Source organism: Tachypleus tridentatus, chromosome 2 (genome assembly GCF_004210375.1).
Source record: "Tachypleus tridentatus isolate NWPU-2018 chromosome 2, ASM421037v1, whole genome shotgun sequence".
Taxonomy (NCBI): Eukaryota; Metazoa; Arthropoda; class Merostomata; order Xiphosura; family Limulidae; genus Tachypleus; species Tachypleus tridentatus.
Genome location: NC_134826.1, coordinates 123,864,014 through 123,877,632, shown reverse-complemented (window position 1 = coordinate 123,877,632; position 13,619 = coordinate 123,864,014). Strand labels below are relative to the sequence as shown.

Genomic DNA, 13,619 nt, shown 5'->3' with positions numbered 1-13,619 from the left:
AGAAAAGTAGATAACCAGGTCCAACAAATTTATAACAAGTTTTCAATTCTGCAAAGCCAAAAATGTAAGTTCAAATTCTAACAGTATTACTAAAACTTAATTTAGTTATTTTACCTATTTTGAGAGAAGAGATTCAATGTCAAAGATTAGCAATATTACAATAGTTTAGTAAATGTTTTGTTGTTTTTTAAATCTGGAAATTCTTATATTCAGAACTAACAATGTTTCTCAGGCTTATTAATTTTTTGTTTGTCAGAAAACTCTTCTTTTTAAAGAGTAAAGAAATAAGAGTATCTCAATGACCATTTTGTTTATTTGTGCGACTTCATGAAGAATCTACGGCTGTATGTATTAAGCTTAAAATGTGGATGTGGTTTCAGCAATGATAAAATTTTCAATACTGAAATCACAGAAAAAATCTTAATACTTATACAAGCCAATGAAATATTATGACTTGTAATCTCTCACTCTATAGCATTTTGAAAATCTAACATCTTTTCTCCTCAGTTAGTCTCCATATCTTTAAGCAAAATATTACTAACCAAGTAGCACAAAACACATAGTTGTGTCTTCATTTTCAAAGCCTCTAGACATTTTTAAAATATCTAACTCTATGTGAACATCAAAGCAAAACATTAATATACAAAGTAAAATATTTTGTTTCACAGAGCTTATGTGGTTTTACAAGATAAATACAGTTATTATCCTATGACAGTCAAGATGAAAAGTACATAAATGAAAATACCCAAAACAAAAAGAATGTGTGGATAAAACTATTACAGCTTTAAAAACTGTTTGATAATATGATTTTTGACATAATCAATACATACATGTACAGTAGTATACATTGACCTGTGTGAATAAAGCAAAACTTTTCAGGTAGCCCACCAAAGATACTTCAAAAGTAATGAACTGCATAGAATACATACAATGCCATGAACAAAAATGTGAAAACATGAAAACAAAACATGGCCAAGCAAGTTTAAGATGTATACTGACATACTGTTAAGTGAATTCAAACACAGATGATGTTCTACTTAGAAGGAAGTTTAGAAGTTCCATATATATGAGCTTCAACAGAAAAGAAGAGTATTATTAATACGTGCAAGATAAAGAAAAAAATATTCAATATTCTCTATGTTTCAGATCAATGTTAAAGTTTCATTAGAACATTCAAGTGATGCTAAGATTATGAATACTATGAATTACTAAACACAAAACTTTATTTTTACTATATTGTAAATTTCTTTTCTCTTTTTCTACTGGGTAAAATAAATGCACTTTTGTGGTAGATTGAATGTGAAGCACCTGTACAGCAACATAAAACCAGTAAAATAAAAACAATGACGTACCCAGTTGGAATTAAAAACAGTAGACTAGTTTCATTGCTTCCAAATAAAGTACAGACTGATTTTGGTCAATGTATGGGTTAGAGAATTTTGAACATTTAATGTCTTAATTTGATGGGTAGAACAACAAATAATACAAATGTATTTTAATTGAAATCAATCTATAAATATCACTGGTAACATCTGATTAACTAAAGCAAATACTTAGCAATTTCTGGGAAGTAATTAACGTAATAAAAGTATACAGGGTATCTCCTAATACCATTGTTTTACATTTTAACAGCAACCTAGAGTTAGTAAAAAGTCCAATGATAAGTGAAGGTTTACAAGACTAAAAGTTAATAGATGTATACCATACTATACTACAAAACAGGCAACAATTACACACTGAAAGAGCCATAGAAAAATCAGTATAATTTCAGGATTACAAGAATTCATATAGTTTTCACAAAAATTACAAAAAAAGAATAAATAAAACTCCACTATGCAAATTTAAAATCATTGGAATTCTGAAGAAATATTGAAACAAGTTGACAACACGTTTATCATATGCATCCAAGGAACTGAAAAAAATATATTGTTGATTCATCCTGATGTGTTTGAAGCTGTTAAAACTTCCCAAATAATTTACATGAGTGTAAAAAAAAGTTTGTTCTTCCAATAAATTATCTTTCTTTCTTGCTATTAAATTTATGGAACAGAAAATCTTTGTATCTACAGTTTTAACAAGAACTTGAGGAAAGTTGGGTGACAATGGAAGATTCTGGTAGTCATTTGACATTCCAATTATAATACATAATTATAATCATATGCATCAATATAAAAGAGATACTACTAAAGGTACAATAAAAATAACAGCACTCATCTACTTAAGTATTCATACAATATTGCATTTGTTTTTTTGAAGAAATCATATCATTAAATTTATTTTGAAAACCAGCAGTCACAAAATGTGACAATTTTTTTCCAAAAATCTCAATGCAAACTACACCACTGGCTGATACTTTTAACAGCAACAACTTGTTAGCACCACATCCTGGAGGCACAAGTCATCTAGGTGGAAGCCTTTAAGTAAACTGACATTCAACTGCATTTAAATTAGCAAGAACTACTCTTGTAAGGAAGTTCTCCATTTTCCATGAGAGCTACTTTTAATGGAGATGAATTTGATAATCCATTTTGTCCCTGAAGTTTGTAACGTTCCTTCAGCTGGCTCAGTGCATTCATCAGTCGCATATTAGCACAATCAAGAGAATGGATTTTTCTCTCTTGTGCTTCAATCACCTTCTGCTTGATTACAATTAGCTCTTGCATTTCCTGCTGCTCACGTCGCAGCTCTTCTTCTACAGTTATCAACCTAGTAGTCACAAAATTTCAATACATGTGAGCCAGATGCAATTATCGTCACCTCAATAAATCTCAAACGTTTTATCTAATAGTAATTGCAATTATTACTAAGAATACTAATATGTAAGTACAGCTGTGACCTGATTTATTCATCTAGAATAGTGTTTTCCAAAGTGGGACCTATGGCTTCCCTGAGAACCATGATGCCTTTTTGATTGCATATTAATTTGTACATATAATATTTAATTCTGTATTTTTGTTATCATTTCTTGTTAGTCTTAAAACTTAAATTACAAGATTGCTTCACACTTTAAAACAGAAACAAGATAGCTTTACTTAAAATTAAACATGTTTAATTGCTCATATGTCTATAAATTTAACTCAAACATAATGAATTGTTAATGATCTAATTATAATACATATAAATGGATAAGAAAAGGCCACATTAAGTGGTTTCATTTTTTTTTAATTTTGAGCAAAGCTACTTGAGGACTATCTGTGCTAGCTATCCCTAATTTAGCAGTGTAAGACTAGAGGGAAGGTAACTAGTCATCACCACCCACAAACAACTCTTGGACTACTCTGTTACCAACAAATAGTGGGATTGGCCATCATATTATAATGCCCCCATAATTGAAAGGGTGAACGAGTTTAGTATGACTGGAATTCGAACCCACAACCCTCAGGATTCTAATTGAGCACCTTAACCACCTGGCCATGCCGAGCCATCACATTAAGTGACAACCATGCAACTTAATACAGAAAGTACTTCATAAATATCATTAAAGTTCATTAGTAATTATTTTTTGAAATTGATAAATCACACTTTAAGGATTTTTTATAGGTAGAGAGGGTTCAAACTTTTTTATTCACATTAAGGAAGACTCAGACTAAAATAGTTTGAGAACCACTGATTTAGAAAATGTATTTAGAGAAACTAGCACAAAGAACAAATATGGATCTTAGATATGTTGTATACACTTTAAAGAAACTGTACTTATTATGAGTGATTAAAGAAATATGCAATGTTTATATAAATTTTCAACATGCTTTGTGCCTCTGATAAAACTTAAAGCTCATTCTCATTTTATCTACTAGTTTTTTTATAGTTAGAATATTTAAAAACAACATCTAATAAATAACCATATGAAAGTTTCTAGACATTATTTTTTCTTAGATAGATATAATTTCTGAAAGCCTTTTAACACAGAAAAAGACACATATCTACCTGGTAATGATACTTTTCATTTGCTGATCTTTTTCTTCTTGCTGTTTCTTCAAACGTTCCTCACCAGCTTCTAACTTAGCCTGCCAGTCAGCCATAACTTGCTCTGTGGTGAACTCTTGTCGAGACATCTTCTCTTCTGCCTGATTCAATTTACTGTTTAGCTCAGTCATTAAATGTTTTAGATTTTCTATTTCATGTTCATACTAGAAATGAAGGGGAACCTTTGGAATTATTGAATTCATCAACAGTTTGTTAAGCAGTTATACAAATCCAGTTCACTACAATGATTTTTTACATATTAAACATAAACATAGAAGTTACACATATTTCTACAATAGGAATAATTAATCTTAACTTCAAAAGGCATTATAAGGAAACCAGGGGAAGGTATGCTTCTAAGAGAACAGTAATGTTTTAAGATCCCAGTATTAGTGCCACTGTACACAGTATCCCTATATTAATGCACCTAATGTAGCTATACATTCAGCAATATCAGTAATACTTTTACTACTGGTCAATCTCAAATAGTCTATTGTGAAACAGGATAAATCTTTTCCAAAGATTTATTTGGTAGCAGTAGTTACAGTTTACTTTTACAAAAAATATGGTCAGATGTAAATGGTTCAGGAATGATGGTTTGACACAATTGTTTATGTTTTCCTTCATCAATGTTAATCATTACAATATCTAAAACCTGTACACTTGCAACTGGGCTGGTTTTTTGAAGATTTCTTTTATTATTATGCAAAAATCCTGCTTCCTCTGCAAGACTTTTGAACAATTTTATTACCAAAACATTCATGTGTACACATGTTACATTTACAACCTTAGAGGCTTAGAGATAAACAGCACATAACACAGAGATTACTGAAGTTCTTACTTAAACATCTTTTAAACAAAAAACAGAATGCAAGTTTTAAGAAAAAAAATTATCAGGTTATAACTGATTTAGTTACAAAGTCTATACTATCAATAATCATGAATTCTTACTCATAGTTTTAATGCACATACCTCTTCAATGGTTTTCTTTACTTTACAGTTTTTTTTTTGAAGAGCTTTCCCCCTCTGAGGTGATTGTTTTTTTGACAATGCTTCTTGAAGTTCAGAGGCAGAATCTTGGGAATCACTATCCCACAAATTCTCTCTGTTGAGAAATGAGATGAATAATTAAAATAATTTGTGTATTCACATTAAAAACAATTAAGATTAAGTAATTGTGCTTTTTTTATAAGATGCAGAAAATACATAAAACAATTAGCATAGAAATATTTAAACTATAAGTACACAGAAATATTACAATTACAAAGTGTTTAAAAGTCTTAGGTAATTACCCAATTTTCAAATCTTGTAAGACAAACACATACACATTCCTAAATGTTTAGCAGTATTGATACAGATCTTTGAGATTTATGTTTTTTTCTGTCTTTTCAGTTATGTCTTAAAATTTATTAAAAACATTAACTCATATTCAAATAGTATTTTACTTTTCATTTAGAACAAAACAGTTAAAAGAGCAAGATTCAATTCAATTTCTTCTTTGTGGTCACTTAATCACTAATATTTTGCTATTATAAATGTTAACATTCATGATGGTTATGTTTATGTATTCAGTGACATATTAGAATTAGAATAAACAAATTATCTTGCTTTTTTTTCATGAAAAGAGACAACCAAATTCTCTAGCCAATGGTTAACAGCATAATTGTAAAATCTTCAGCAATGCCTGTAACTCCTGATAACTAGAGAATTAATCATTCCTTGTCAAAATATAGATGTTTTTCTGTGATGAAACTGTTATATGTAATAATTAAAATTTCAACTATAAAGTTAAAAAACGTTTCCATAATTAATATTTAATGACACTGTACCAAAGCTCTTTTCAATAAGAATGAATAACTTTAAAAAGAAAATAACATATTCAAGAACAATCTTTATAAGTGTTCCTCAATCAGTTAAAGATATTGCACATGGTATATTTATATATATATATATCATTACGAATAATTCTAGTAATTTTACATATCAAGTTTAGGTATTTGTTATTAGTTTATCTTCTTAGAGATGAAGACTACATTAGATACTCCTTGTTTCTACTGTAGTTAGAAGCTCTTTACTCACTCTTTTTTCCCATTTATTTTGGCGACATCAACAGAAATTCGACGTTCATCCTTATGCCTGTAAAGACCAGTCTCCCGTGGACAAGTATTACAATGATGAGATGCTATTTTCGATGATGCAACGTGATGTAAGCTGGAATATCGGGGATTTGTGCGTGGAGCAGTTGATTTGAAAGGAGCATGACGATCTCTTGGAGGGCTGGACTCACAGCTGTCTCCTTCCGAGGAAGAAGAATTGGGACAACAATGAGATACAACCATTGAGACCACTGGTGCTGACTCTGCATTTCCTAAAAGTAAAATAGAATTGCACTGCAATTTGAGTATAATGGTAAATAATTAAGTTTAAGGTGGCCTACAAGGCTAGTTTTATCTAAAACAAAATCTAAATAATTACTTTTGTTTTCTTGTAAAGTGCTTGTAAAATTTTAAAGCGCCTGTACCAGTGAGTGGAATTTGGACTCACTTCTCATGTAAACACACAAGACTCATGATTTTTAACTGTTTGTTGGCAACTATTACTTCTTTATCCAAGCTAATGGATTTGTTTGCAAGTTCAATTCATAAGTTTATTTTTCCATACATTTAAGCCTATATACTCATGCATACTGTAGCTTGTGCTAACTTTATAACAATATCATTTTCATGTATTCCAATATTATTTATTATTTGCTATGTGAGAAGTGTGTGTATACTGTATACAGGTTTTTCAAATGTACCTACTAATATACAAGTTTTGTATGTGGTTTTGGCTAACTGGCAGGCTTTGGCCAGAATTGACTAAGTTTTTACTGTTACTTACTAATGAAGTGTAGTATTAATTTGTTGGGTGTGCCTAGTGCTAATGTTAGCAAGGATTTTTTTGTTATTAAAGGTATATGTATTTAAAAAAAAAGATATGATATCTAAACCAAAAATAACTTGACCTTAAAAAAAAGAAACTCAAACAAAAAACATTATTTGTTATGCAAATAGTGACTAAAAGAACTGATATCAAAATACAATCAAGGCAATTAACTAGCCAATATTTTAGTCACTCATTGTGTGACAAATATATCATTTCTTGGTTGTACTTTTTTTTACAACAAAGCTATTTTTAACTTAGGTTTATTATTAAGAAAAACAAACAACAAAAAGTGCTGCAATAACTGAAAGAACCCCAAAATACAAGCTATAATGTGGGATGTAAAATGTATCCTAGGTTTTGGAGGTCAATGTGAAAATAGGACCTGCATTGAGGTGGGGATATACTGTCTATCAGTCTTAATCTCCATTTCCTAGTCTCACACAAAAAAAGTAAAGTAAAGGAATAACAATATAAATAGCAGATATATAGAAATAAAAATTAGGAGAGCGAGATGTGGGTGCTCAAGCGTACAATGTTCCACATCTATATCACCATTTACTGCAGATAGTTGTGGGTAGGTGACTGTTCTCTAATGTAAAAAAAAATTAATTGAAAAATAAGAATAAGAAAAATAAGGTACTACCATTTGTGGGTAAGTAAGTTAACAAAACTTGCCTCTTGAAGTTAGCATTCTAGACGTCATTATGGTAAAAAGGTACTAACTGGTAGCACAGCAAACAAATTATCGTAGTACAAAGGGTCCCATCCAGTTATCTAAATTAACTAGTATAGCTCCCAACCACTACCCACTTATTAAGTCTACTGTAACTATCACACTTTAAATAAGTCTTTATATGTGGTAGGATGTACATCCACATAAAGTAGTGCCAACTTGTTAAATGACCTTATTCACAAGGTAATTCAATATATACATTGAAAATACATGTATTGCTACAGACATAAAACTACTCATTTATAACATACCTAAGCATGGTCTGCCAACAATAGACAAATCTTCAACACTGTGGTTGCTACTTAGGGAACTGCTCACAGATTCTCTGTCTCTATTTGGTTGAATGGGTTTGGCGTTGTCATGTGGTGGGCTGTTACTTTTACGAAAGTGATACATAGGATTGTTGAAAGCTAGAGGTGGTGCTACCTGATGGCAGGTGTGTGACTCCAGATGAAGCAGATCCACAGGTGAACTGGACTGGCTATAGGCTATAGATTGGTAGCCAGATGATGCCATAGTAGAAAGCTGTAGCAAAATAAACCAATTGATACATTCTTCCTTATTACGTGTAAATTTAATTTTTATCTTATTCTGCATATAAAACTTTTAAACAATACACTGATAATAATCTATTGCATGTTTAATATAGAGGAAATATATATTTACCTGTTAAGAGGTAAAAAATTATTTTTAAAATTACTTGTCTAAGAGAGTAAGCACACAATATTTTTATTTGTAATTGTGCATAAAGAATTTGCCCAAATTTTATTAAAATAAATGGAGATTAAAACTGGATTACTACAGCTTTAATCATAATTTCTCTTTATAAATGTGAAATGTACTAGATTTATTTATTGCTTTTGAAGTTCAATAAAATACATCACAAAAATATTAGCTGCTGTTCTGCTCTTTAATTTTATCAAACATGAAATAAATGGATTTCAATAGATACAGTAGTATATCGTGTGGCTAAAACAACCTACTAGACTAATTATGTGTTATTAGCATTTTCAATGGATTTGCTCAACTAAACCTTTACTTTACATTCCAAACCTCCAGGTAATCCTTTAAGAAATACATGAGATATGAAATATCTACTAATGAATGAATTTTTTCTGCAGGAGATGGACCATATTTTTGGACTGATTTAAGTGGAAATGTTATCAGAATAATTTATGTGTATTTTACAGAAAGGTTTGCTGCCACTGTGGGGTCAAAATAAAAATCCATCACGTGCTGCCAAGTATACTGACAAACAAAACTAACTTTCTTTGTAGAATAGACAAGCTGAATGAAGCTTCTGCAAAAATAAATTGTTTTTTATTCACTTTATTTCGGAAAATGAGTTAGATATCATAAACATTTTTGATGCTGATTATGTTCCTCAGAATAAAATGTTTAAAAAAAAAAAAAAAAAGAATTCTGATTGTCAATCCAAAGCAGCTGGACATATGTAACAAAAGCAACAGAATGAGAAAGGGAAGCATGCCTTGAAAGCAAAAAAAAAAAAGATAAGCTACTCATCGCCAAGCTGAGATGAGTAAGAGCAGCAACTTTGCAAAGATAATGACTTCTTGCATCATGCAGAGTTCTGTTTAAAAAACATCAAGAACACAAGACTTCCGTTTGATCATTTATGTTTAAAAATAGCTATATATTGGCTCCCCTGTTTAGATAATACCCAGGCAATGCTGAATAAGGATGGCTACTTTGATCTAAATATAAGCCACAAGTATAAATTTATTCAACAAAAAACACTTAATTTTGATCAAACTTTTTGAGCATACCTACACAAAAAGTCACATGAGCTATTGATCTAATATTTTCAATACAGCTTCACTTGAGAGTAAAAGTGGATCACTTTTAGTATGTTTTTTTCTGACTAAAGAAAGCTAATTTAGAGTAAAAAAACATTTAGAGTACATGGTGAATGACATGAAACTATTCCTTAAAGACAGCTTTCCTCTATTCCTCCTAAAAAAGTGTAGTATAGTAGTCAAGGACTCCTTCCTACTCCTCATTGCCATAGTTCACTAACTCCTGAGTGTCATGTGGTTAGGTGCAGAAGTTAAACCTTCAGTAAAATTACTGAGTGATAATCTCTGTAGTTTCCCAAACTTCATATCAATATAAACCATAGCTTCATCAATCATTTCATTATACAGAGGTTCACACTTCATTTCATCCTGTTTTCCTTTAGTCTTAGAAAAGTCTTAGAAACCCTATCCTTGTGCTTCTTCAAGAGCATCTTCAGATTTGAACCTGGTGTGGATTTGAGGCTTATTAATTTAAGAAAAGCAGATGTCAATCTTGGGATCACTTCAGTGATGAGCATGTCTTCAGCCTGAAATGCTTGAGATATTGTACTGAGAACAGCACTATAATCTATCATAAAACAATAAACTGAAAAACAATTGTTGTTTGAAAAAAGATCCCAGTATTTCCTTGGCTTCAGCACTGTCTTTTCAATTCAGAAGATGTGCTTGGAGACATCATCACATGCTAAGACCTGCACTCCTAACTTGTGGCCCATGTTAACACTTGTTCCCTCAAAATTCAGGCATATCTGTTTTTGACACAGTGTTGAGACTTATTCCAAATGATGAAAGGACAATTTGTATGCCAAGATATACATCATGAATAAAAGACAAATCAAAAGCAAGAAGTTTGCTAATTTAGTAGCTGATGTACCATTATGCACAAAATGAACAAACACTGCTTCCTCCTAAATTACTGCAGCATCTACAAAACCATCAGTCTTTGTAACATATTTTTCAATTGTGATAAGTCAAGAAAGACTTATCTCCTTTCCTATCAAACAAATACACCTATCAAATTTCTGACTGAAGTTATCTGAATTTTAGGTCTACACAAAACAGTTACTAAGATCTAACATTTTGAAAAAAGTACTTTGTTACAAGTTTTATGAAAGATGTGTTTGTGTGTGTTTATTTATAACAAAGCCACATCGGTCTATCTGCTAAGTCCACTTTTTGAAATATAACTTTATATGTAGGATTTCTTTAACCTTACAATTAGAATTATTTTCTTTATTAAAGATGAATTTTACAAAAAAAGAAAACTTTGCAATCAAAAGAACTACTCATACTGATTAATTTTGCAGGTTCACATTTTTTATGAAAAATATGTGCTAATAAATAAAACATAGAACTTGGTGCAGAAAGAGCCCTTTCCGAGCGGTAATCTGAACATTTTAGTTTTTATGTTTGCCGCTAGGAAAAGTACTGTGACGTAATAGTTGCCAAACAAACTGCCAATGCCAGCACGCTGAATGTAAATAAATGTGGCCAGTGCATATGGAGAAACAGAGGCGGAGTCTGTTTTGACTTTGTGTTCTGAACGGTGTCGAGTAGTGCCATGTCAATTCAAACCTACTCTGAACGAATCTGGAACAGTTACTATTGATACAGATCTGACAAGTTCTAGTGATGAGGACACTTCCACGAGCGAGAGTAGCAGAACTGTGAGTGATACTGATAGCGCCCAGGCTGGTTGCAAGTCAGTCATACCTCCAGTGGAAGAATGGTAAGCCAAAGTCATGACAACAAATATGGTCTGTATTATTTCATGTGCAATTTTAAGCATCTCAAAACCTGTCTGGTGTTTATAAATTATTGGTATCACAGACTAGCTTTTATTTGTTTATACTTTGCTGACTATGGTAACTAATACTCGGCCCTTCCACAATCATTGTACCGGGTATTTATGACTCGTAACAATATGGTGGGGGCAAATCCTGTCTACTGCCTATGGTGTTTTCAGTTTCAACCTGCCTGGCTTGAAACCCACGGAATCCAAAACAGTGGGACGCGACACAAAACATGAGCATTCAAAGTGATCTTGCCAAAGCTTTGCATGGTGTGAAGGAGTCCAGTTCTTCCTATTGACCATCTGCACCCACTGTTGCTACCTTGCCAGTTCCTTCTCCTTGCACGGAAATGAAAAGAAACTTTTGCCCAATGCCGAACCGTTTTTACAACCATAAGCAATGCACTAAACCATGTTATCATAATACAAACATAAAGTAGCAATATCAAAACAAAAAATAGTCTCACAAAGTATGTAATCCGAAAAAAGCACCGATAGATTTACATAAAACACCAGCACTGAAAGGAACACAATGGTCGGTGAGCAACGAAGCGTGTTTGGCAACTATTATGTCATAGTTGTAAAATGTCACAGAAACAGCCGAACAACCAAGAGGAACTTGAGTTCGAGGACCCGCATATTTTGTTTCATTTTTTACTTAAAGTGTTTAAAAATATGGCAACCACACAGGAATTATACCTAACCAAAGTACAGTTTCTAAGGCAATTATTAAATTTGTTTAAAATTCACCTTTAAGCATGTACATCTTTTCTTTTAAGAACTAGGAAAAGTTTGGCTATCAATAATCCAATAATTAAAAATGTTTGAACAATTTACTTAATTTGCAGATTGACTGCAATATCAACATTATAAAAATAAAACTGTGTCTTCTGATTAAATATCATTATCTTCTTAGTGTAAGTAGCAACTGATATAGTTTTAAAATAACTATACCTTGTTATTTTGCAAATCTACCATAATTCACCAGATGGTATATAAGTAGAAACATTCCTTTAATATAAGGTGGGTTACTTATAAAATAACAACTTATTCAACCATCTTACAGAAAGTGAAAATTAAAAAATAGTCATTCTTTTTGGCAAACCTGCAGAATGCACTCAAAATTTTTCATTTGGATTTTTTATTTTTCAATAAAATGGAGACCTGTTTTGTTTACAGGTTACCTATTATAAACCAAAACCCTGTTCTGGAAACTAGAAAATGTATTAACTTCTTGTATTTTATTTGTCTTTAATTGTAAGGAAGAGAGTGTGTGTGTTTTCTTATAGCAAAGCTACATTAAACTACTTGCTGTGTCCATCGAGGAAATTGAACCTCTGATTTTAGAGCTGTAAATCTAAAGACTTACTGCTGTCTCAATGGGGGACACTGAAGAGAGTAATTTGATAAAAGATCTAACAGACATCAAAAATAAAAATTCCAATCTTTTTGTTCAGTACATGAGTATAAACAGCCAACTAATAGCTACAAGTCAACTCTGATTTCTCGACTGCTTAAGAACACACATTACAATCATAGCCAGCTCTTCCTTTACAAGTGCAATAACAACAAAGAAGCTGTTTTCCACAGTCTTTGCCTACTTTGCCTCATAGTTCATATGAAATCCTATCTTACCTGACTAATGGACATCTGACTTCCTTGAATGTTGTGATAATCCAGTTCCCCAGAAGAGTTTGAAGGATCATCATCTGTAGCTAATGTTATATCTGTATAATCTTTTCTGTTGGGTCGACCAAATTTTTCATTCAGTCCCTCTGCTTCTCTCCTTAGCTCTGACAAAGAATAAGTTGAATCTTGATTTGGGTGAATGATAGGACAAGGAGCATTGTTGTCTGCACACTGAATTCCTTTACCCACACAAACAGACTCTGATGGATAAGTTGCACTATACATTGATTGTGTTAGTTTAAGTGGAAGGACAGTATTTGGTCGACAGTAGTTGCCGAAGTGTGTTTCTCTACTACTACATGCTGATTTCTCTTTAGTGGAAGAAAACTGCATCTGGTCAGACTTTAGGTCACTTTCTAATGCACTGAATAAAACATAATCATCAGCTGTTGATAAGTCTTGTGCTGCTTTTTTACTGGGTCCTGGGAGAAAAGTATTTCTGAAACATTAAATACAACTTTGTTAATATCACTACTGTTCTGTTTTCATTCAATTTTGTGCTACATATCTGTGTAAGCTTGTATTTTTATACATATTTCTGTGGCTTTCAGGTGATGCAGTAATATCAAGTATAAAAACTACTAAGTACACTTACACTGCACAATTAAAAATATAGTGACACTATTTGTTACATTCATAACATGTGTTTTAATATATCTTTGTTTAATTTGTGCCATACTATATTATGAGATTGTTTATC

At 31.7% G+C, this 13,619-nt stretch overlaps 1 protein-coding gene across 10 annotated transcripts in view; it reads right to left on the bottom strand.

The window, feature by feature from the left end:
• Positions 1-643: 643 nt before the first annotated feature.
• Positions 644-13,619, bottom strand: part of LOC143245005 (ras GTPase-activating protein nGAP-like) — a 250,976-nt gene continuing 238,000 nt past the window's right edge. For all 10 annotated transcript variants that reach the window (XM_076490726.1, XM_076490729.1, XM_076490725.1 and 7 more), the window contains 6 exons: positions 12,866-13,358; positions 7,873-8,146; positions 6,043-6,331; positions 4,936-5,068; positions 3,925-4,127; positions 644-2,706 (listed from right to left, as the gene is read on the bottom strand). In XM_076490726.1, the coding sequence (XP_076346841.1) occupies positions 2,448-2,706; positions 3,925-4,127; positions 4,936-5,068; positions 6,043-6,331; positions 7,873-8,146; positions 12,866-13,358 (1,651 nt within the window). In that variant the 3' untranslated portion in view covers positions 644-2,447. The remainder of the gene's footprint in view (positions 2,707-3,924; positions 4,128-4,935; positions 5,069-6,042; positions 6,332-7,872; positions 8,147-12,865; positions 13,359-13,619) is intronic.